This window comes from Zalophus californianus, chromosome 9, assembly GCF_009762305.2.
Source record: "Zalophus californianus isolate mZalCal1 chromosome 9, mZalCal1.pri.v2, whole genome shotgun sequence".
Classification (NCBI taxonomy): domain Eukaryota; kingdom Metazoa; phylum Chordata; class Mammalia; order Carnivora; family Otariidae; genus Zalophus; species Zalophus californianus.
In genome coordinates this window covers 105,862,074-105,886,334 of record NC_045603.1, presented here as the reverse complement: position 1 = coordinate 105,886,334, position 24,261 = coordinate 105,862,074, and the positions used below count along the sequence as shown (strand labels likewise).

At 42.5% G+C, this 24,261-nt stretch overlaps 1 protein-coding gene across 4 annotated transcripts; it reads right to left on the bottom strand.

Annotated features, from left to right (window-relative positions):
* Positions 1-5,199: 5,199 nt before the first annotated feature.
* Positions 5,200-23,841, bottom strand: TUBA8 (tubulin alpha 8). 4 transcript variants are annotated; one of them, XM_027592584.2, is made up of 6 exons: positions 23,666-23,813; positions 14,467-14,646; positions 12,552-12,774; positions 10,883-11,031; positions 8,742-9,422; positions 5,200-5,512 (listed from the first exon to the last, which is right to left on the bottom strand). In XM_027592584.2, the coding sequence occupies exons 3-6, from the start codon at positions 12,577-12,579 to the stop codon at positions 5,219-5,221; spliced, it is 1,152 nt and encodes a 383-aa protein (XP_027448385.1). In that variant the 5' UTR covers positions 12,580-12,774; positions 14,467-14,646; positions 23,666-23,813; the 3' UTR covers positions 5,200-5,218. The 4 variants fall into 4 exon arrangements, with proteins under 4 accessions (XP_027448385.1, XP_027448384.1, XP_027448382.1 ...); XM_027592583.1 differs by lacking the exon at positions 14,467-14,646 and having other exon boundaries at positions 23,666-23,841; XM_027592581.1 differs by lacking the exons at positions 14,467-14,646; positions 23,666-23,813 and adding an exon at positions 23,358-23,651.
* Positions 23,842-24,261: the final 420 nt, after the last annotated feature.

The following is a 24,261-nucleotide window of genomic DNA, read 5'->3' as shown; positions in this document are numbered from 1 at the left end:
GGAATTCATCAAAATCCTAGAGGAGAACATAGACAGTAACCTCTTTGACCTCAACCACAGCAACTTCTTTCTAGACACATCTTCAAAGGCAAGGGAAACAAAGGCAAAAATTACTTTTGGGACTTCATCAAGATAAAAGGCTTCTGCACAGCAAAGGAAACAGTCAACAAAGCTAAGAGGCAACCCATGGAACGGTAGAAGATATTTGCACATGTCTTATCAGGTAAAGGGCTGGTATCCAAGATCTATAAAGAAATTCTCAAACTCAACACCCAAAAAACAAATAATTCAGTCAAGAAATGGGCAGAAGACCTGAACAAACCCTTCTCCAAAGAAGACCTACAAATGGCTAACAGACAAATGAAAAAATGTTCAGCATCACTAGCCATCAGGGAAATACAAATCAAAACCATAATGAGATACCACCTTACACCATTTAGAATGGCCAAAATTAACAAGACAGGAAACAACAAATGTTGGTGAGGATGTGGAGAAGGGGGAACCCTCTTACACTGTTGGTGGGAATGCAAGCTGGTACAGCCACTCTGGAAAACAGTATGGGGTTTCCTCAAGATGTTCAAAATAGAGCTACCCTACAACCCAGCAATTGCACTACTAGATATTTACCCCAGAGATACAGATGTAGTGAAAAGAAGGGGCACATGCACACCAATGTTCATGCCAAACTGTAGAAGGAGCCATGATGTCCTTCAACAAATGAATGGATAAAGAAGATGTGGTTCATATATACAATGGAATATTATTCAGCCATCAAGATGAATACCTACCGTTTGCATCGACATGGATGGGACTGGAGGGGATTATGCTAAGTGAAATAAGTCGAGTAGAGAAAGTCAATTATATGCTTTCACTAATATGTGGAACATAAGGAATAGCACAGAGGACCACAGAGGAAGGGAGGGAAAACTGAAGGGGAAGAAATCAGAGAGGGAGAGGAACCATGAGAGACTCTGGACTCCAGGAACCAAACTGAGGGTTACAGAGGGGAGGGGGGAAGGGGAGGGGGTAACCAAGTGATGGTATTAAGGAGGGCACGTGTTGTGAGCACTGGGTGTTATATGCAATCAATGAATCATTGAACACTACATCAAAAACTAATGATGTACTATATGTTGGCTAACTGAACATAATAAATAAACAAATTAATTCTTAATCCATTAAAAAAATAAATTAATTTAAATAATTTTTTTTTAATTGTGGGTCATAACTAAAACAGTACTAAGAAAGAATTATATGGGCTCCTGGGTGGCTTAGACAGTTAAACGTCTGCTTTCTGCTCGGTTCATGATCCCAGGGTCCTGGCATCAGGCCCGGCATTGGACTTCCTGCTCGGTGGGGAGCCTGCTTCCCCTTCTCCTTCTAGTGCTCCCCCAGCTTGTGCTTTCTCTTGCTCTCTCTCCCACTCTCTGTCAAAGAAATGAATAAAATCTTTAAAAAAAAGAAGAAAGAAATTTATAGCACTAAATGTTTTTGTTAGAGAAGAAAAATCTCTAATTGTAAGGTAAGTTCTCACTGTAAGAAACTAGAAAAAAAGAGCAATGAAACCGAAAGCAAAAAGAAGGAAGAAATATAGGATAAATCAATGAAATTGAAAACAAATACACAATGTAGAAAAATCAGAGAAATAGAAAATGTAATCTTTGAAAGATGAATAAAATTGACAAACCTGTAGCAAGACTGACAAAGAAAAAGAGAATCATTGACTTCTACCTCTGAAACTAATAATACACTGTATGTTATTTAATTGAATTTAAATAAAATTAAATTTAAAAAAAGAAAAAAGAGAGACGATACAAATTACCAATATCAGGAATTTAAAAGGAGATGCTATTACAGACCCTGCAGATATAAAAGCATAAGAGAATACTATAAACAACTATACACACATAAATTTGACAACTTATTTGAACTGAAGAATTCTTTGAAAAGCACAAACTACCACACCTCACCAATATGAGATAGTTTGAATAACTCCATAAGTTTCAAAGAAATTGAACTTTTAATTTTTACAATTCAAAAAAGAAATCTCCAGGCCCAGTTGGTTTCCCTGTAATAGTACCCTGATACCAAAATCAGACAAAGTGCAAAAAGGAAAAGAAAACTGCAAACCAATATTCTTTATGGATACTGATGTGAAAATTCTTCACAAAATGTTAGCAAATAGAACTCAGCAATATATAAAAAGAATTATACACCTTGATCATGTAAGGTTTTATTCCAAGGATACAAAGACAGTTCAACATTCAAAAATCAATGTAATCCACCATATTAGCAGGCTAAAGAAAAAAAATCACATGATCAAAATCAACTGATGCAGAAAAGGCATCTAACAAAATTCAACTCTTATTTATGATTTAAAACTCTTAAAGAACTAGATAGAAATAGAGGTAAACTTATATACTATGTGACTCCATCTGTACAACATTTTCAAGGTAACAAAACTATGGAGATGGGAAACAAATTAGTGATGGCCAGTGTTTAAGGGTTGGGGGAAGACGATGAGTAGGAATGAAGGGGGTAGCAGAAGAGAGATCTTTGTAGTGATAGAGGGGTTTCTTGTCTTGACTGGAGTGGTAGTTACACAAATATACACAAGTGATAAAATGGCATAAAGATATGCCCACAAATGATATCAATGTCAATTTCCTGAGTTTGATATTATGTAAAATATAATTGTTGGAGGAAACTGGGTAAACCTCTCTGTATCATTTTTGCAACTTCCTGTGAATCCCTAATTATCTCACAATAAAGGTTTTTTAAGAAAAAGTAATGGGAAAAAAATAAAATGGGCATTTTTATTGGATTACATTAAATTTATAAATTACCTTAGGGAGAATAATATATTTTGTTGACAGTTACTATCCAATAATAAGGAATGTCTTTAAATTTGTTCAAGGCTATTTTTGTGTCTTTGAGTTTAAAGTTTTCTCATAAAGGCTTCTAAACCTTTCTAGTTAAATTGTTATTTCTAAGTATTTCTCTTTTTGTTTCTGTTCTTAACAGAAGTTTCTTCCTCCACTAACCAATTATTGTATTTGTGAAATCAAGGCTACTAATACCCTGCTACCATACTGACATATTTTGTTTAAGTTAGTCTTATAAGGTTTTCTAAATGTACCATCATATCATCTACAAATAGAAATAGTTTTACTTCTTCATTTCCAACTATTATTCTTCTATTTTCCCTTACCTGAATGCATTAGCTTTCAGTACAATTCACATAACTCTAAAGGAAAGGAACACACCATGAGTGATTTACCACAGACCTAAACCCTGGCCTTGGGGATGTGTTATTTTCTCCCTAATTAGGTCATAGTTATACATCCAGGAAGTTTTGAGGCTTACCTGAAATCCCATGGGTAGGTCTCTCAACTTGCATCAAGAGAGAATATGCCCCTTCCTGAGTTCCTGACCCTAATTCTCTAATACAATTCTCTAATAAATTTGTGTATGCAGATACCTATGGGACTTGGTGCAGGAATGATCCTCAGATAAGGGAGGTCACAATGGACAGCAGATCTGGACCTCCTTTTTTTTTTTTTTTTTACCATGATCTCCTTCATAGAAGAGCAAGAAAGTATGGTCTCTCTGAAGACAATCCTCTAGAAGTGATTAGCATTACTTCTTACCTAACCTTCCTTTTCTTGGAACATTTTATTCTATTTTTCTCAGGGCTACTAAGGAATATACAATATAAATTAGGGAAAATCAACAATTAACAAGATGTACATTTAATACACAGGGACCTACTGTGGTCCCAACCCTGGGTAACTTACCAATAGTAGTTGCATAAGAACAGCTTTTTGATTTTCCTAAAATCCTACCAGAGCTGCCAGCTTCAGGGAAGAGATGCATTAACTCATTCTCTCTTTTGTAAATGTTATAGACTTTTGTTTCTCCTCCATCCATCATTCTATGAAGCAGCAGTTGAAACCTGAGCACAGATACCAAGGCATACAAACAGTGCAGGTAGACGAATAGAATCAGTAGGGGCGCCTGGGTGGCTCAGTTGGTTAAGCAACCGCCTTTGGCTTAGGTCATGATCCTGGAGTCCCGGGATCGAGTCCCGGGATCGAGTCCCGCATCAGGCTCCCTGCTCAGTGGGGAGTCCGCTTCTCCCTCTGACCCTCCCCCTCTCATGTGCTCTTTCTCTCTCATTCTCTCTCTCAAATAAATAAATAAAATCTTTTAAAAATTAGAAAAAAAAAGAATAGAATTGGTAGTCCCTGTTATCTGAGCTTTCTTACTGTATGCAACATATCAACTCTGTAAACCCGAGTTTCTTCATCTATAAAATGAGCAGAATATCCATTTGAGATTGTTGGGAGGATTAGAGATAAGGTATGTACACATATAAAGTATGGTATATCCTGCTTAAAACCTTCCAAATGTTTTTCACTTAGAGAAAAATCTAAACTCCTTGCCATGGTCTGTATGCTCTGGCCCCAGCTTGGCTCTGGGATCTCACCTCCATCTCACACCATCCTCTAGGCACATTGACCTCCTTTATGTTCTTCGGACATAAGCTTGTTCCCACATCTGTGTTTTGTTCTATGTCCAGCATTCTCTAACTCCAGAACTTCACATGATGGCTCTCTCCTGTCATTCAGGTTTCCATGAGGCTTTTTCTGACCACCCAGTCTAAAGGAGCATTCCCCCAAACACTTTCCCTCATCATGGTTTTTTTTTTTTACTTCATATTAGTTAATCCTACCTGAATTATCTCGTTCATTTATTTGTGTTTTTACAAGGGCAGGAAATGTGTCTGTCTTGTTTCTCACTCTCTAACAGTGTCCATTTCCTTCCTTCCTTCAATCTTCCCAATGCCCAGATCTTTCCATAGCCAACAGGCTACATTTTGGGGTGGGCCCAGACTAATCCAGAATTTAAAATCCTGATTAGGTCTCTTCACAACATGTAACCTGGCTTCACCCTAACTAGAGACAGTGACTCTCTTTTTTTTTTTTTTTTTTTTTTTAGTGACACAAAGCTGCTTTTACCCAAGGGAGGGTCTGAACAGTTCAGCATCCATTTTTGGCCCAGTCACCCACAGGCACTGGTGTTAGACACCTCTTCCAATGGAAAACAGAAATTAGGCTGGGCTTAGGAGTATAGTCTGTTACTCTTGGAATAGTTAAACGTGCTTTGAGTGGAGAAGCATAAATAAAGAGACACAGCCAAGGGGAAAGTGTTATATTTAAAACTCCTCCCCTTCATTTTCTTCTTCAAATGAATCAGTCCCCACTTCTTCATAATCCTTCTCCAGAGCAGCCAGGTCCTCCCTGGCCTCAGAAAATTCTCCTTCTTCCATTCCCTCTCCAACATACCAATGCACAAAGGCCCGCTTGGCGTACATGAGGTCAAACTTGTGGTCCAGGCGGGCCCAGGCCTCCGCAATTGCAGTAGTGTTGCTCAGCATGCAAACAGCCCGCTGAACTTTGGCCAGGTCCCCTCCTGGCACCACGGTGGGTGGCTGATAGTTGATGCCCACCTGAGGAACAGAGAAAGAAGAGGAGCAAGAAAAGAAAATGCAGAGCAGCCAAAGGATAACTCAAGATGGGGTTATCTTGGTAACATGGTGTGGTAGCAAGACACAGTCATGAGGTGGGAATGGGAGCAAGCCTAGATGTGAAAAGAAGGAACCAAAAGGTTTGAGAAACAGACAGGTAGAGAGAAGTGAGTGTTGAAGAGAAATTAAAAGTGAGTAGAACTGGGTGCAGGCAAATTCAAGGGAAGGGTTATAAAATCTAAAGACTGCAAAAGACTAGCTGGAATTTAAATAAAAACTTGGAAGAAAAAATAAAAACTGCAAAAGAAAAGGAGGAGAACAGGGATGCCTGGGTGGCTCAGTCAGTTAAGTGTCTGTCTTTGGCTCAGGTCATGACCCCAGGGTCCTGGGATCGAGTCCCAAGTCAGGCTCCTTGCTCAGTGGGGAGCCTACTTCTCCCTCTGCCTGCCACTCCCCTGCTTGTGAGCTCTTTCTCTCTCTCCCCCCCACCACCCCAACAAATAAATAAATAAATAAAATCTTTTAAGAAAAGAAAAGAAGGAGAACAGAGCTGGTAATAGGTAGAAATGTTAGTGGGGGAGATTCAAGTAGACAAATGAGGGTAATGAATGAGATTATTATTAAGAGGGGTGTACACAACATGTTTATCTTGAAAAGGGAAATAGATCTCCTTTATAGGCAAATTAATTTCTAGACTTGAAGTTTACTCTTTTCCACATGGTCATCTAAAGTTTCTTAGTTATACTGTCAACAAATTTAGGGAAATTTCTCTGCCAAGGACAGAGGGCTGTTTAAAGATCAGGGAGGGGGGTGGGGGGATGTGGTAACTGGGTGATGAGAATTAAAGAGGGCACGTGATATGATAAGCATGGGTGTTATATTCAGCTAATGAATCATTGAACATTATATCAAAAACTAATGATGTACTATACCTTGGCTAATTGAATTTAAATTTAAAAAAAAAATCATGGAGATAATCCAGAGCAATAAATTTAAAAATCCAAAAGGTCCTGGCGATGGTGTTAGTGTTAACCTGGCCCCATGTCTCAGGGGAGTGAGGCTTGTCAGAAGAAAAGCAAGGACTTCAATCAAAGAAAGTTAATTAAAACTCTTGCCTGGACAAGTCAACTTCCCAAGATATGGTAGCATGGCAGGGTCCTCTAAGCTAACCCTAGCCCAATCTGATGTTAGGGGCACTGAGAAATCTCCCTTCTCCCCATACACATATCCCAAACCAAAGCCAATCCCAGAAAACTGGAAGAAGTTGAAGGTAACAAACTGTGATAATATTTATGGGACACTGAGAACCACAGTACTATCCAAAAAATACTCTCCTACCCAGGTCATCATGCCTTATTTGTCAGCCTCTTAATTTCATAGCTTTAAAATGCGTGTTCTCTTGAGATGTAGGTAGGAGTTACAGCAGGCTATGTAGCCAAGTCTGTAGCCCATTAAATGAATTCACAATCATCTATCATTCCTCTTAGACAAAAGTAGTATCTTAGTGGTAGAGGTGAGGCTGTGACAGGGGCAAAGGACCAAAAATGAGAATGGGATGGGCAATGAATATAAACTTTGCTGTATCACATATTTTGCTAGATCTGACCCTGACCAGCAAAAAACTTTATCCCTTCAACTGAGTCAAATAGGGACAAACTCCCTTGGGGAGGATGTGAGAGGATGAAGTTCAACAAACATAAGCTTTTCCAAAAAGCAGCTAAAGATGCTGGCCCTACCCATCTTTCTGGACATAATCCCCAAACTTCAGCTTAAAATAGAAGAGAGAGAATGCGGGGCATCTCCTTTTTGTTAACTTCCCCACCACCCTCACATCTCATTTTTTTCTTTTTTCCTATTCATTTTGCTACTAGCTTGTTTTGTTGTTTCCATTTTAAAAATTTAGTATATGTGCTGCTGAAGTGAGCACTCCATTTTAAAAATTTAAAAAGACTCCATATTTTGGAAGATCTTGATAATTTTCACATGAATGACCAAAACTGATCCATAAAAATAGGTGTAGTCTAGGGGGGAAAGATTGTGTATATAGCTAGGAGTATAGCAGTGAGGGAAAATGCTACAAAAGGAGATCAGCTAGGTCAAAGCCTCATATGCAAATAGGTCAGTCAAGAGACTGGCACATGATGCCTTGTTTTTGTAAGCACCATCAGGGAAAAACAGACATGCTCATCTCTGTATATCTAGCAACTGGTATAACCACCCCTGGTGCTGAGTGAACCTCTGAACTATTAAAGGCATGGCTGGGGGTTACTAATTAATGTAAATGATGGTAATTATTTTGATAATGGAATCTGATTAAAGACCATGGGAACACAGGACAAAGTGGTCAAACAGTTCACATGCACAGAGCCAGCTGTATGTCTTGCCAGTGCAACTCAAAGGAGTGACTTCTAACATTCAACATTCACTAGTCCTGAGATCCATGGGTTTTCCCTGGCTATTGTACCTACCCACTAACCCTCAGAGTCTGGCATTTTCCAGATTGCGGACACCTGATCTACAACAGGCTTCCTCAGCTTCTTCTTACTCCTGGTTAATGGAAAATGTCAGGGCATCACAGAACAAGTGACTCATAATCCTATAGTAACCATAAAATTTCTTATCCTCACTCTAAGTTAGTTAAGACTTACAGGATGAATATTTAACTTTTCAAAATAAATTGGGAGAGGAACACATCTTTTGTTAAAGGAGGGAATTATATCTCTCTGGTAACTTGAATTAATATGGTTAACTCCATTCTCTGATCTATTGTCAGATTACATCTACCTCCACTCATTCATCCTATTCATCCCACTTGCCTGCATGGGTTCTTTCCAGCCTGTTCAGTCCTCCTTACTAGAGAAAAGCCCTTTTCTTCCTGACCTTTGAGATGCTTGCAGATGTTAGGGTTCAGGAGCAGTAAGAGCCTTCTCCCTACCGCAGTATTGCCCCTCTGAGTATTGCAATTGTCCTCCTCCCGCTTCTTTCAATAATCCTTTCAAATAAAGTCTCTCCTTACCTAAAATGAATGAACTAATGAAATTACGGTTATATTTGTCTTAAGCCCTCCTCTCATATCATTCCATGAAGCCTGAAGCTCCCGTGGAATTGTATGTCTAAGACCCTGGAATTTACACATCTTCCTCCCCCATCCCTGGTAATCTCCCTCTGCTTCTCTATTTGTCTCTCTTCTCCCTAAGTCATCAGCTCTCACCTTAAAGCCTGTGGGACACCAATCTACAAACTGAATAGTCCTCTTGGTTTTGATGGCAGCAATAGCAACATTCACATCCTTAGGCACCACGTCCCCCCGGTAGAGCATGCAGCAGGCCATGTACTTCCCATGTCTTGGGTCACATTTCACCATCTGACTGTTGGGCTCAAAGCAGGAGCTGGTTATCTCAGCCACGGAGAGTTGTTCATGATAGGCTTTCTCAGCAGATATAATGGGTGCATAAGTGACCAGTGGGAAGTGGATGCGGGGGTAGGGCACCAGGTTGGTCTGGAACTCAGTGAGGTCCACATTAAGGGCCCCATCAAAGCGGAGAGAGGCAGTGATGGAAGACACAATCTGGCTGATGAGGCGGTTGAGATTGGTATAGGTGGGGCGCTCGATATCTAGGTTCCTGCGGCAGATGTCATAGATAGCTTCATTATCCACCATAAAAGCACAATCTGAATGTTCCAGTGTGGTGTGAGTGGTCAGAATGGAGTTGTAGGGCTCCACCACTGCAGTGGAGACCTGAGGGGCTGGGTAGATAGCAAACTCTAGCTTGGACTTCTTGCCATAATCCAGGGAGAGCCGTTCCATCAGCAGAGAAGTAAAGCCAGAGCCAGTGCCCCCACCAAAACTGTGGAAGATCAGAAAGCCCTGCAAGCCAGAGCAGGCATCTGTCTGGGGAGAGCAGAGCATGAGAAGAAATGATGAAGACAAGTTTACAAGAATACCCTCATGTCAACAAAGGCAGGCAATCCTCTCTATCTTCCCCACTCTATTCCTCAACATTTTTATGTAGGTAAAATCAAAACAGCCTTGAAGAAGTAAGATAAAAGGAGTTGGGTTGATCTTGAGAGGACTAGCTAAAATATATAGGGTGGCAAACAGCACAGGTACGTGCCACTAGGTACATGCAAGTTTCCAGCCCAGTGGCTTGGTTGAACCAGGAATAAGAGTTTCAGAACCACAATGATTAATAACTTTGCCCTTTGAGAACCCCAACTCCTTGCCCATTTTCCCTGCCTTCTCATTGGTTTTGTGGGAGCTGCTGAAAGGAGTCTTGAAAAGTGGCTCAGGGTACCAATTTCAGAAATATAAATGGAGTCAGAGAACCTGAGTTTTAGTATCAATTTTGTCATTTCCCAGTTGTAAAAACTTGAGCAAGTTATTGAAACTCTCCAGATTTCTGTTTCTTCCTGACTACAGTAAGGCAATAAAAAATATACTCATCTCTCAAGTTATTGTGATTATCAAATGAGATAGCATGATATGCTGAGCAAGGACTTGATACATAGTATGTACTCAATGTTACCTCTTATCAGAACTAAAGGAATTCATACAGTCACAAATTTTCCCACTGGGTATGATCTATGATACTGGTTCTGAACTTTAGGGGCCCACACACAGCTTTGAGACAGATAACCCCTATAAGCCCTCCACTAAACAGAAAAAGTGAACATGTACAAAAATGTGGCATCCTTAGCTCCCAAAAATCCCTGATCAAGTCCAACCATTTCCATTGTAAAGATAAGGAAATGAAAGCTCAAAGAGATAAAGTGGCCTACCCTACAACTCAGAGCTTTCTAGACAAAACAACCTGATTCAAATTCTAACTCTGCCACTTTCTAGTTGTGTGACCCAGGCTAAATTATTAAGCCACCCTGGCCCTCAATTTCTTCATCTGTAAAGTACAGGGAAATGACTTTCTCTTTCTCTGTATCATTATTAAGGGAATTAAGTGAAGGAACGTATCTAATTGACATTTGTAATGGCATTTGTAAGTGCTCAAATGTATCAATAATCTCTTCCTCTTCTCTTCCAAGTTAAATTCTGTGTTAACCTATTCTTCCAACAAGCAAAGAGCTAGCCTTCCTTATACCTGGAATTTCCCCCAGATACTACCATAGAGTATCAGTAAGAATTAGGAGGGCATTGGCCTGTAGGGTAGTTCATGATGTCCAGGTAGAGGAAGGGGCATCATCACTGTGAATGCTTCTTACAGAACATAAGCAAAAATTCCCAAATCTTAGGAGCTCTATTCTGTAGCCAGGGGTCATGTGCCTCCACTGATTCTGTTCAGGCTTAGGCCTGTCCATTTTAGCCTGACTCATCAATTCCCTACCCTTGTTAATACTTACCAGCTTCCGTATGCGGTCCAGCACCAGGTCGATGCTCTCCTTGCCCACTGTGTAGTGGCCCCGGGCATAGTTGTTAGCTGCATCCTCCTTCCCTGTGATCAACTGCTCTGGATGGAAGAGCTGACGGTAGGTTCCTGCCCGAACTTCATCTACCAAGAGACAGAAATCATCTGGTCTTACTACCTTGTTTCTAGAGGAGATGCGTCCCTCATTAAATATCATATAATACTTTTCTGGGTCTCCATTTCCTCTGCCTGTAAAACTCCACTGAGGTAAAACCAGACAACCCTATAATAAATCTGCAAAAGGTTAAGAGAATTCCAGGGTAACATAGGCACTAATAGAACCAGAAGCCTGTGACTCAAGTAGGCAAAGAGAAGCTTTCCTGCTCTGCTGGCAGGAACTTTTAAAAGCATCAGGTTCACAAAGTTCACCAAACACCAAAGTTGATTGCCCCTCTTTCCTTCCACTTTGGCCCCTCCAGTCTTCCTTTTTATTTTTTTTCTTTCATGCTGCAAGTCTACCCAAAATTTTAACCCAATTTTACTTGCACTAAAATGTTCTAGGGATACAGAGAAAGATTCCAGGTGATCTGCTTTCCCAGGAATTGTCCCACCCCTAACCTAATATGTCAGGCACTAGAGATATTTTAGAATGACTTTGAAGCAGAGCTATGCTCCAGATTCTAGAAGAGCAGGAACCCTAGAGAGGGTGGCTATTCAGCTCAACTCCAAGGGTCCACACAAAGTAGATATATGGCAGATCAAGATGTATCAAGGCCCAACTACATGTTCTTTTCTTCAGAGTTCCTCTACGCCCCCACCCAGGGAAATCATCTATTTGCATAGTGCCTGGGAGGGTAATTTGCACAATTTGTATTTGTACAAAGTATCCAAGGGTTGTGTACCTGTTGCCCCTAGAAATTAGTGTTTAGGCATTACAGACATTAGCCCAGATATCTCTGTGAAACTTACCCATCCCTTGCTTGGTGAACCAGCCTTGAAGCTAAGGAAATCCTGATGTTGAGCTGCGGATTGACCCAGGAGTCAGACCCAAGGGAAGTGATATTAGGGTGGCAGGGAGGGGGACTCAAGGGAAAGGTGAAGCACCAAGAACCCTGTCTCAACACAAATCAGAAGTCTTGTTTTCTAGGATCCCGAAGAGGTTCATTCTAGAACTACAGCAACCTGTGGCTGTAAGAGAATGTGTCTGCTATTATTCCATTTTTTGTAAGATATGCAAGGTTATGCCAGACCCATGAGAAAAGACTGCAATTATTAGAGAATCAGAAACCTATACTTTGGAAAATTGACTATTTGGAGACCTCTCATAATTCCTAAAATTATTTTTATTTTTTACTCTTAGCATATAGTTAAGAATCTTGACAATTTGGATCTTTCTCAGCAGGTTTAAGGGGTTTAAGTACAGAGTATTTTGTTCGGCATAGGTTACAGCTACAATGGGGGAACAGAGATCTGTGATTCCTATTGTAAGACACCCCCAGACTGTGGAGATTTCAAGAAACTAACAGAAATAAGTGTGGGTGGGGAGGTTCTAGCTGAGCCACCCCCCCCTTCCAATTAGAGATTCTGCTTCCTTAGCTATTATGGACCAAAGGCTCTGCAGCTTCGTGTTGTTTTCTGTGGAAAGGATCCTAGCCCATACTCACCTACTACAGTAGGCTCCAGATCTACCATGACAGCCCGAGGCACATGTTTCCCATTGCCAGTCTCACTGAAAAAGGTGGTGAATGAGTCATCGTCGTTGACCTTGCTGGCCTGGACACTAAAGGTGCCATCCGCCTGGATGCCGTGTTCCAGACAGAAGAGCTCCCAGCAGGCATTGCCAATCTGAACTCCTGCTTGACCCACGTGGACTGATATGCACTCCCGCTGTGAGGAGAGTGCAGAATCAAGGTCAGAGAGTCCTAGGCCTTCGTCATGCCCTTATGCTATATCCTGCACATCTGAGGACTTGTCTCTCCCTGTCATTCAACTCGCAGGATATCCGTCCCTACAACCACGCCATATAAAACCAAATGGTGTCTGAGGTGTCGGGTGTCTGGGGGCCACTGCATCTGGACTGAGACTTGGCTCTGAGGCTTGCTCTAAAAGTTGTTTCCCAAGGTTAATCCTTTGTGTCAAGAAAAGGAAAAAGAGGACAGCTATACTGATAAAACAAGGGGTTAAGTCCAAACCATGAAATTCCTGTACTGATGAAGGAGGTCAAAGGGTGAACAAAGGATAACAGCAGAAACTGTCCATAAATTCACTACCATACATATTCAGCATTAGGCAGCATTCATATTCATGCCTAAACTCTGACCTTCCTAGACAACAGCCCCTCTCAATCTCTCTCTTTCTCCCTCTCTTTCTCTCTTTCCCTCCCTCCCTTTCCCCCTCTCTCTCATGCATGCACACGCACACACACGCACACACACATGCTCACACGCTCAGAATATCATAGAGCAGATAAACACTCATGGAAGGAAAATACTTTGTAAGTAGGTGTCATGGATGTCTTTAGTATTCTGGTTACAAATGTAGGAAGAAGAAAGGATTGTTACATCAGCAAAGGAGAAGTGGGAGTGTATAAATTAGGCTCTTCCTGAAGTTGGAAAATTTCTTTGTAGCCACCATAATCTGCTCCTTTGCCTCTGTCAGGCCACATATTAAAGCTGACCTTTGAGGGTCCTTACCTCTTTGTTACTCTGGTATGAAGCCACAATTACCTGATTGGTCATAATACTAATAGTTGAGGATGAGAATGAGTGTGTGTGTGTGTGTGTGTGTGTGTGTGTGTGTGTATGAGAGAGAAAGAGAGAGAGAGTGTGTGTGTGTAATAACAAAAGCTGGGGTTTTACCAGAAAGCATGGCCGCATCACCTCCATATATCCCACCTGTGAGGAAGCAGTGGCCAGCACACATGGCTCTGTGCCTGTGATGCCTGCTAGAGCCCAGCCGGGAAGCATGTGCTTCATCCATGGGTTCTATTCTTATCCATGACCTGACCTGGCATTTTCCAGCTAGGTAACCCAAGCCAGAAGAAGAGCCTCCAGAGAATTTGGCTGGGCATTGAAACACACGGAGTCAGAGGGAACTCGGAGGTTCTCTGGGCATGGGAACAGGGCAGCTGCCCCAAATAACACCTCAAAGAGCCAGAGGTGCCAGGACCCATTACTCCCTAATTTAGTTTTAGAACTGAGCACCTACCCTACACCTGTCTCTATGCCCTTGCCTTGGGGATCATAGGGCACAGGTGTTCACAGCAGCCAGTAACAAAAGTAGCCCTATCTGGGAATACAACCCAGCTATATTTCCATGACTCTGGTGGCCAAAGAAAGGCTTCACTCACAAAGTTGTCCACACCCCAGGGTTTAAATCTCGCCTTCTCCATTTACTTGCTGTGCTGTGTGACCTTGGCTGAGTTAACTAACTTCGCCTCATATGAAAATAATGAGTTAGCCATGATTATAGTTGTTTTTGCCCTTACCGTTATCATTTTCATTATGATACTACCTTGTAGGTTCTCCACCCAGAAACACAGGTGGAAAGTTAGAGACTCCAGGTCCCCATTCTACTCACCTTTACTGTGAAGTCTATTTTCTGCCTTCACCTTAGGTCTTAATTCAGACTTTAAAAAAATGTCCTACACCCAGGAACCACCCCACAACCAGCGTGTTATCAATCAGTCCACATCTTTCACATCCAGGTAGCCATGGCTTCCTAAAGAGGTATCTAAAGCTGATGGGACTTTGGAGAGACCTAAAAAAAAAAAAAAAAAGTCTGATCCTATGTATCACCTTCTAGGTGACAGCATCTTCTGTGGCCCTGACCCTCAGTCCTTGGAACCTTGCACCTCTGCACCAACCACCACCACACCCCAACTATCCTCCAGGCCTATCTGTGGTGCTATTTGCACTCGTCAGCCCTTCCTTCTGGAACACTCTTTTTCAGCAAGAATGCAGGGATATTTCAGAAAGATTGAAGGTCATAGGAGGAAGAGTAAAGGCTCTTTTGCACCAGAAAACTACCAATATGGTGATATTAATGATATCAGCCTCTTTTGATATCCCCTTTAATCTCACACACACTGATAAATATGCCAGTCTTCACAAACTCTCTCTCTCTCTCTCTCTCTCTCTCACACACACACATACACACCCCTTAGGAAGAGCTATTTTCCCTGTTAAACTAATTTAGAGTAATTGGAAGTATAAAAGGGGCTCAGAAATAACTGATACGTTCATAGATGCTTCCAAAACCCAAAAGCAGCTACACCAATCAAGAGAAAAGGAAGATTCCCTCAATACCATTCCCCACCAACAGGAACCAGGGCTCCTGGGAGAAATGAAGAGTTCTAGGTGTGGGGCAAGGAATATACAAGATAAGCCTGGAACATCTTATGGTGCCTGAAAGCACAGAAGCTAACACAGACTGGGATGATGTCAAAAGATCTCAGAAACCAACTTGAAGAAGCTCCCACTGCCAAAGATGAGACAGTCTGAGCATCAAAAAGAAGAAGAATGGTACTTGATTGCAACAGGATGTATATAAAAATCCACAACTCCTTAGTGTTATTAAGAAAAGAAAACAAAACTCATTTGTCCACAAACAGCACTGTTGATGAGGGAAAGCTCTCTTTTTAAACTGAAGAATGTCAGCTAATAAATGTACAAGAAATGATATATTAAGAAATGTTGCCATATTACAGTTCTTAATTACATAATTGATTTGGTCAAAGATGCCAACACCATTAAGTGAAAGGTTGATGGGAAAAGAAATGGATATTCAAATAGCGCCAAAAAATCACTGTTACTTACAGGTTACGAGGGGAAAAGTAACCACAACAGTTACTAGCCAAACACTGGGAACAATCTTAACAGTACTGATAGTGAGAAAACCAGACATTAAGAACCTCCTTATGTGATACAACATGACATACACAACACCACCCATGAAGAATTCTTGTACTTAGCCTTGGGATGCCCAGGTGGCTCAGTTGGTCAAGTGTCCAACTCTTGATTTTGGCTCAAGTCATGATCTCAGGGTTGTGAGACTGAGCCCTGCATCGGGCTCTGCACTGGGCCTGAAGCCTGCCTAGGATTCTCTCTCTCCCTCTCCTTCTGCCCCTCCCCGCCCCACTCAGTCTTGCGCATGCACTCACTCTCTCTCAAAAAAAAAAAAAAAAAAACAAACAACAACAAAAAAACTCATCCTTAATCTATTAAACACTTTAAATTTAGTTTCCACATTACAGAAAACACCAGGATCAGAGTGATAAGTGACATATTGAGAAAACAAAAAAATAAATCCAGAAGGTGAAACATTCTACAGGGCAACTGATACAATCTTTTTAGGTCATAAAAAATAAAGATAATAGGAGAGATTGTTCCATATCAAAAGAAACTCCAGAAACAGAAATCCACATGTAGTATGTGCATTTTGCCTGAATTCTGGTTTGAACAAATCAAAATTATTTGGGGGACAAAAAGAGAAATTGATTAATTTTGTTAAGCATGATAATGAAAGTATAGTTAGGTATGACAATATCCTTATTTTTTAGAGTCACTTTTTTTTTTATTATGTTCAGTTAGCCAACATATAGTACATCATTAGTTTTTGAGGGTCACTTCTAAAGCATTTGGGGCAAAATGCCATGATGTCTGTATTTTACTTTAAAATACTTCAACAAACACAGCAGGTAAAGTAAAAATGGCAGAAAAATAATTATTATTATTAAATCTAGATTATATATGTATGGGTGGCATTATAGTACTATTCCAGATATTTAAATTTTTTCATACTAAAAAGAAAAAAATTAAAGAAAGGAACTAGAGGAAGAATGGGAGTAAAGATTCCACTCACCATAATTACCTTATCCTGCAGGGCCCAGGCTCTTCCTGTCCCATTTCACTTAGTCATTTATTCAACTAACAATATTAAGAACTAATTTGTCAGGGCACTGAGCTAGCCTTCTCCAGTCACTGCCGGATCACCATCCCCATCTTCCTCCCTAGAAGTTCTACATAGATAAACACAGAGCAGACCCAGTGCTGATAGCCTTGTGAGGTCACCCCTCATGCCGAAGAGGGGTCATCCATCTGGCATAACCAGGGATGTTATGTCAACTGTAAATGTTTAGGACACTAGAACCAGACTGGCCTCATGGATCACCAAGTATGATTCCCTCCCCATTTTACAGATGAAAAATCTGAGGCTCAGAAAGGTAAAGGGACAGATTCAAGATTTCACAGCTCTGCAGCAAGAGCCCAGACTGGAATCCAGGTCTTCTGACCTCAGCCTGAGTTCTTCCCTTTATACAACACAACCTCCAGCCTCACTTGCACTCTGAATTTCCAGGGTCCTGGGATATGCCCACATCTACATCAATGCAAGCCTGAGAGTGTATATAGCAAGGCCAAGCTTGTATAGCAAAACTCCAAATGGAAAAAAGCTCCAGTGCAGAGAGAAACTGAGAATGGCTTATGGTGGTAGCCTCTTTGAAAATGGGTCATCCTTCTCTGATAGAACCAGGAATCTGTTTCTCAGGGCTGGTGTGTACAAGAAGAGGGAGGGGGCCGAAGTATAGAAGCAGCTGACCCAGCAGAGGATATTTAAGTCCTAAATTTGTTCCAAACTCAGATTTCAGATTCCCCTCTCTAGCCAATCAGAGTTCATGTTTTCTCTCTCACACTATTTTTTTCTCTCTCAGTTCCACTTTGAATCTGGGCTAGTAGAGCTCAGACCACTTCTGTGCTCCAGGGATGCTGTGAGGTAAAGGGGGTCCTCTGTGTGCTGCTGAACCTCTCTGCCCAGCAATCCAGAAGGTGAAAATGAGGGAGATGGAGAGACCTAATAAAGGAGTTTCCTTTCCTCAAGAAAAGTATGACATATCTTTACAGACCTAGTGCTGGTATAACTACAAGAGTTACCCACTCTGTTCATTCCTACAACAAATATTTATTGTATTATTATGTGTAAGCAGGTATCAAAAGGTACTAGGCTAACTCCTACTCATCCTATTCATTAAATGTCACTTCTTACAGGAAGTCTGGAAAACCACAAACCAGCACAGGGCCCTACTATGTGCTCCCACAATCCTCTTCTTCCCTATCATTGTATTTATCATACCATATTATGGTTGCTCGTTCAATTTTCTGACTTACCGAGCAGAGAGAATAAGTTCTATGAGGGCAAGGAACTCTTGCTTACTCAGTGCATCCCCAGCATCAAGTACAATGCTTGAATGTAGTGGGTGCTCAATAAATGTAGGGATGATTAGAATGAAAACTCTGCACTGAGGGGTCTTATAATCTATTTAACAAGAGAATAGCCAGTGCCAAAGACACAATGGGAGTTCAAAGGAGAAAAAAAACAACTCTGGCTTGGTTTCCTGGAACAGGAATATTTGAAGCGACCTTGACGAATTTAAACATGCCAAAATGATCATTTTAGTTGAGCTTAGGAGCAATGTGAACAAGAGGCAGGAAAATTTAGGGCAAGTCCCACAAACAGCACAGTTTTCCTGATGTGTAGGCTTATGAAAAGCAGAGCAGATGAGACATCTGTGCCACCTACCTTCATCTTCCATGGGGAGGGGACCCTATGTTTTGCAGAATATCAAAAAAGAAATTCTAGAACCTTACAGTCCTTTTATAATTCCACTTTAAGAAACCTTTTCTTATATCAATCTTATATTATTTCTACTTCATATTAGTCATTCCCTTTTGTTTTGCTCTCAGAGGACTAAGATCAGCTAATTAGGACCCTCTGTAGAAGGAGGTTTTGTAGCTTCAAAAATCAGTCTGAAGTATCGTAAAACTGGCATATTATCTAGGAAAGGAACTGACACAGACAGTAGTATATGCCATGTGAAAACCTGAGACCAGTCCACATTCCCTGTGGTCAAATGCCACACAGTTGCTCTCAGGAAGCATATTATTACCAAATTATGTCTAGTTGTCAGGTTGGGCTAATAAATCACCTATATTTTAGGATCTAGGTCAAAGATGGCAAATAAAAAGTAGATCCACAGTGTTATGGAGGAATAACTAAAGTAAGAAGAAATGTGATACATAAAAGATTGCTTGAATTATCTCTGCTCAAAACCCTTCAATTACAGCATATTTGTAATCACTCAGAACAAAGAAAAGATAGCAAGCCAGAAACAGCAAGAACAAAAACTTGACCTAAATTAAGTGAGTGAAAGTGAGTGAAATTAAGTGAGTGAAAGTAGCTCAAGAGAGGGGGCTCAGATTATAGGCACTGCATTTAGGGCAGCAATAGGGATGACATAAGACCACCTTTAGGAATGGCAGGGGTGTGTGGTAAATAGACTCCCAGCCTAAGAGACCCATTGGTGTCCGAAGGCCCTTAGGCTTTAGCTGACCTCAGGGGCAAGTGTGAGAGACAGTTAAGGAGTTTTAATCTGGTGCATAACCACCTAGTCTATTTCCCCATTCTTCCACAGGTCATTATGTGGGAGAAATTCTAACAGGAAGACACAGACAGGGGAAATGTCAACAACGGCCACAGATAGTGTTACTGGTCCCTTGGTGGCCAAAGGGAAAAGGAGCAGTTGGTCCACTTCCGCCCCCAAGGAAGGAGCAGTTGGGTCCACCCACCCCCATCATGGGTCCTGAATTCACCAGTTATTTCCCCCTCAGAAGTTATTTTTAACTTTTCATCTTCCTCTCAAGGTCACTCAGAAGCCCCCTCAGAAAGGAAACTCAGCAACAGCAGTGGCCCTCTAGCTCCGCATGGCCTGACCTGAGCCTGGAAGCTTCCTATGAAAACTCCTCCTCATTTAGCCAGCACCCGTGTTCTAGCCACTGCCGAGGGAAGTTCTGGTCATCAGGGCTCCTCTGCTATTTGGAGGCATGTACCCCCACAACGTCTGGGGAATCTGTCCTTAGTAATGGTAAGGGCAGATGCAGCAGTGACTCCAGAAGTGGTCTGAGGTCAGAAAATAAGTATGGACCCTGCAGAGCTCAGCCACGCCTGCCTACATGGGGGCAGTTTGCAGAGGACTGCAGACACAGAAGCAGTGTCCCTCTTGCCCCCCCCCAAATACTCTCCCCTCCCCTCTATTTTTTTGAGGAAACAGGCTCTTTGTTGCCACTTCATGCCTATCCCCATCTGAACCAGTGCTCCCTGGCTCAGAAGGAATGCAGTTAAGGAAGCTATGCTGCAGGTGTTCTCACCTCCCCATAAACCCAGACACTTTCTCTGTGCCCTGGTATCATTGACATGGGCTTGGCTTGGGACACCTGGCCAGAAGTCTCCATCCCACTTTCTCCAAAGGTGTCCTAGTCTCAGTTCCCAGAAGAACTGCTTACTGGAAGGACACTGGGAGCAGATGGGAATGCTCAGTTATACGATTAGTTATACATTTCTTACTCAGAACCTACAGAAATGCTAAATCTAATTCTTCTTCACACAGAAGCAGCCTTCCCTCCAACTCCAACAAGGGAAGGGAAACCTGGAGGATGGCTGCCTGAAACAACCTGTTAAAGTAAAGTTCTTTCTGCAAGGGTAGGATTCTTTGGGTCTTCATTTATTAGATGTGTCATCCTAGCCTTTCAGGAATGGGTCAAGAGATTTTTAAAAAGAGGTTCCATGAAGACATGAACAGACATTTTTCCAAAGAAGACATCCAAATGGCCAACAGGCACATGAAAAAGTGCTCAACATCGCTCGGCATCAGGGAAATCCAAATCAAAACCTCAATGAGATACCACCTCACACCAGTCAGAATAGCAAAAATTAACAAGTCAGGGAACGACAGATGTTGGCGGGGATGTGGAGAAAGGGGAACCCTCCTACACTGTTGGTGGGAATGCAAGCTGGTGCAACCCCTCTGGAAAACAGTATGGAGGTTCCTCAAACAGTTGAAATTAGAGCTACCATTCGATCCAGCAATTGCACTACTGGGTATTTACCCCAAAGATACAAATGTAGGGACCCGAAGGGGTACGTGCACCCCAATGTTTATAGCAGCAATGTCCACAATAGCCAAACTGTGGAAAGAGCCAAGATGTCCATCGACAGATGAATGGCTAAAGAAGATGTGGTATATATACACAATGGAATATTATGCAGCCATCAAAAGGAATGAGATCTTGCCATTTGCAACGACGTGGATGGAACTGGAGGGTGTTATGCTGAGTGAAATAAGTCAATGAGAGAAAGACATGTATCATATGACCTCACTGATATGAGGAATTCTTAATCTCAGGAACAAACTGAGGGTTGCTGGAGTGGTCGGGGGTGGGAGGGATGGGGTGGCTGGGTGATAGACATTGGGGAAGATATGTGCTACGGTGAGCGCTGTGAATTGTGTAAGACTGTTGAATCACAGATCTGTACTTCTGAAACAAATAACGCAACATATTTTAAGAAAAAAAAAAGAAAAAGAAGAAGATAGCAGGAGAGGAAGAATGAAGGGGAGTAAGTCAGAGGGGGAGACGAACCAGGAGAGATGATGGACTCTGAAAAACAAACTGAGGTTTCTAGAGGGGAGGAGGGTAGGGGGATGGGTTAGCCTGGTGATGGGTGTTAAAGAGGGCACATTCTGCATGGAGCACTGGGTGTTATGAACAAACAATGAATCATGGAACACTACACCAAAACAAATTATGTAATATATGGTGATTAACATAACAATAAAAAATTTTTTTAAAAATCCCACAAAGAAAAAAAATAAAAAAAATTAAAAAAATTAAAAAAAATTAAAAATTAAAAATTAATAAAATCTTGTAAATAAAAAAAAGAGGTTCTATGAGTAGGAAATGGCCAATAAAAATATTTTCCCATTAAGAGAGTGCTGCCCATGTAACTAAATATTTTAAACACAACCTGCTATACAAAATTCAGTTTCAAAATAAATAAAAGATATTCTCTTTTCAAAATATTCAACCACAGGTTTTCAGTTAAACAGCCACATTTAAAATAAGGTTTTACTGTTTAAAATTTTTATTTACCAGATATTTTCAGAAACTTGCCTATTGAATATATATCAAAGTTTGCTCAGAGGGCTAGACTACCATCATTGACTCCCTTGTAAGCCTCCTTTAGGCTCTACTCTGAGAGTCACTATGGCATTCAGGTCAAAATTAAAACATGCAAGAGAAAACACTTTGAAAATTATAGAGCACTACATTCTAGATATTATAAATATTAAATACCAAATTCTGAGTATGCTGCCTAGGATTTGCTTCAGAATAATAGGAAGTAAGGGAAAGGGGAATAAATGAAGCAAGACTTGTCCTAAGTAGATAATTGTTGAAATTGGATGAGGCATATACTGGGGTTCATTATATCATTCTCTCCCCTTTTGTATATGTTTGAAATTCTCTACAATAAGAAGTTTAAAATAGTAAAGCTAGGTGGAGCCTTAGAAATTGTAACCATAACCCTCTTCATTCTGTAGATGAGAAAACCAGTCCAGAGAGGTTAATCGACATTCTTGAAGCTAGATGCCGAGCCAGGAGTCAAAATTCTTCTCTGGGCTTCTTCTATGGCCTCACATCCGGACAGGAGTGTATTCCTTTGGCCACTATCACCAATATCCCCCAAGTTCTTCAAGCTCCCAGGTGGGTCTGTGAGCATGCTCCAGAGACAGAGGCTGCTGGACAGACCTCTAGCTAGAAACAGGGCTGGAGCCAGAGCTAGAGGCCCTGGGCACTTTCCAAACAGAGCAGAGGCTGGGGGAGGAGCAGAGTTTTCTCGCCTACCCTGCTCGGTCACCTGACACCTAGAGCAAGAGTGCCCAGAGAACCTGACCTTGGCTTAGGAGACTTGCTTATTCTGTCCGCCTCCTCCACCCAACCCTCCCAATCCACCTCCCTGCTACCAAAATACCAGGGCTCTGAACAAGGAGATTCTGGGTTTTCAGGCGTTCAGGGAAGTGGATCGGGAACAATTTTACCCGCTCCCGGGGGAGAGCGGGGACGGGGGGGGGGGATTCTAGAGGGCCTCTAGAGGCCCCCTCCAGCAAGTTAAGATCTGCGACTGCAAAAGGAGATAGATTTCGGGGAGGGAGAAAGGAGTCGCCGCTGAGCCTTAACCATGATAGTAAACAAAAAGAGAAGTCTGAGGTCCCCTTGCCTTCGGGAGGGAGACTTCTGTGTGCCAAAGACCTTCCCATTTCGACAGCTGGAAAAACTGGGGAGTTGGCGTGAGTGCCAGGTGTCTGGGAAGCTGAGAGTGCTCGAGTTTTAAATGCCCCCCAAACCCAAGCTAATGTTCAGAGACCAGAAAGGAAAACGACCTCAAGCGTGGGGAGACTGTGACGCCCTAAGTCCTCTGTCACATTCTGGGGCTCTCTCACATTTGATTGGATTTGGGGACCTAACTGCACCCACTCCCCCAGCCGCCGGGGCCAGCTCACCCATCTGGAATCCCTGGACTGTCTCCTACTTACCCCACTCTAGACCCTGAGCTGCCTGTCCGGGGATCCCTCAGAATCTCACCTCTTCGGCGCCGGCTTCCCAAGTCCTCCCTCTCATCACCTGCGTGCGCAAATCTCCCTTAGGTCCCTTTGGGGGGCGATTCGCCTCAGGTCTCTACTTTATGTATATTATAAAGGGTACGGGCACGGGTGTCCTCCGCCAGAAGGTACGGACCCCCTCGACCCTGAACTGACACCCCAAGAGTCTTCAAGCTCTGCAGATCCAAAGCGATGAATCCATTAGCCCCCGCGTAGATATGGCTCTCCGCTGGGTGCCAGCCCCGCGCTCCAGATCCCCGGCCCCCAGCCCCGGGCCCTGGAAAGGCTCACCATCGCGGCCGCTCTCCTCGCCGGCTTGCCTCCCAGCTGGGCCTGCCCACCCCAAGTGCTCTAGATACAGCCGCCTCCGCTGTTGTGACACACCGGCCGGGAGGGGTCTGGGGACAGACATGCTAGGCCAGCAGCTGCCCTGCAGCATCACAGTGCCCAGGGAGGGGAGGGACCCGGGCAGGTCACAATTGCTCCTCCCCGCCCAGCCCCGGCTCAAATCCCCGGGCAGCCAAGGTGGCCCCACCCCGCCTCTGGGTCCACCCTCAGGCATCTTGGGCGCTGGTGTGCTGGGAATTGCGCGGTTGGGTTCTTAGCGCTTCCGTGGCTCGGTGGGGGAGGCAGTCCTATTTATTAGCAAAACGCACTTGTACACTCTGTGTGATCGGCCATTAGCTGGAAAGCTGCTTAGGAAAGAAATGTTAAAGTGCTGCTAAACAAAATGTTCATCACTGCCCAAACTTTCATTCTCTTCTTGCTGCCAAAAACTAGCCACCTGACTGGGGTTTAGTTGACTGCAGTCACCCTAAACCCAGGAGAGTGCAAGGCTCACTGCTAGGAGCAGGCTTGCAAGCTCAGCTCTGTTTCTTACCTGCCTG

What these genes read in the sequence shown, in the direction of transcription:
- TUBA8 (XM_027592581.1), bottom strand. Translation starts at nt 23,393, where the DNA reads ATGAGAGGGAGGACTTGGGAAGCCGGCGCCGAAGAG. An exon ending in GGGAAGCCGGCGCCGAAGAG is followed by an intron (nt 12,775 to 23,357) that starts GTGAGATTCTGA and finishes CTCTCCTCACAG; the next exon opens with CGGGAGTGCATATCAGTCCA. An exon ending in TGGACCGCATACGGAAGCTG is followed by an intron (nt 9,423 to 10,882) that starts GTAAGTATTAAC and finishes TGCTCTCCCCAG; the next exon opens with ACAGATGCCTGCTCTGGCTT.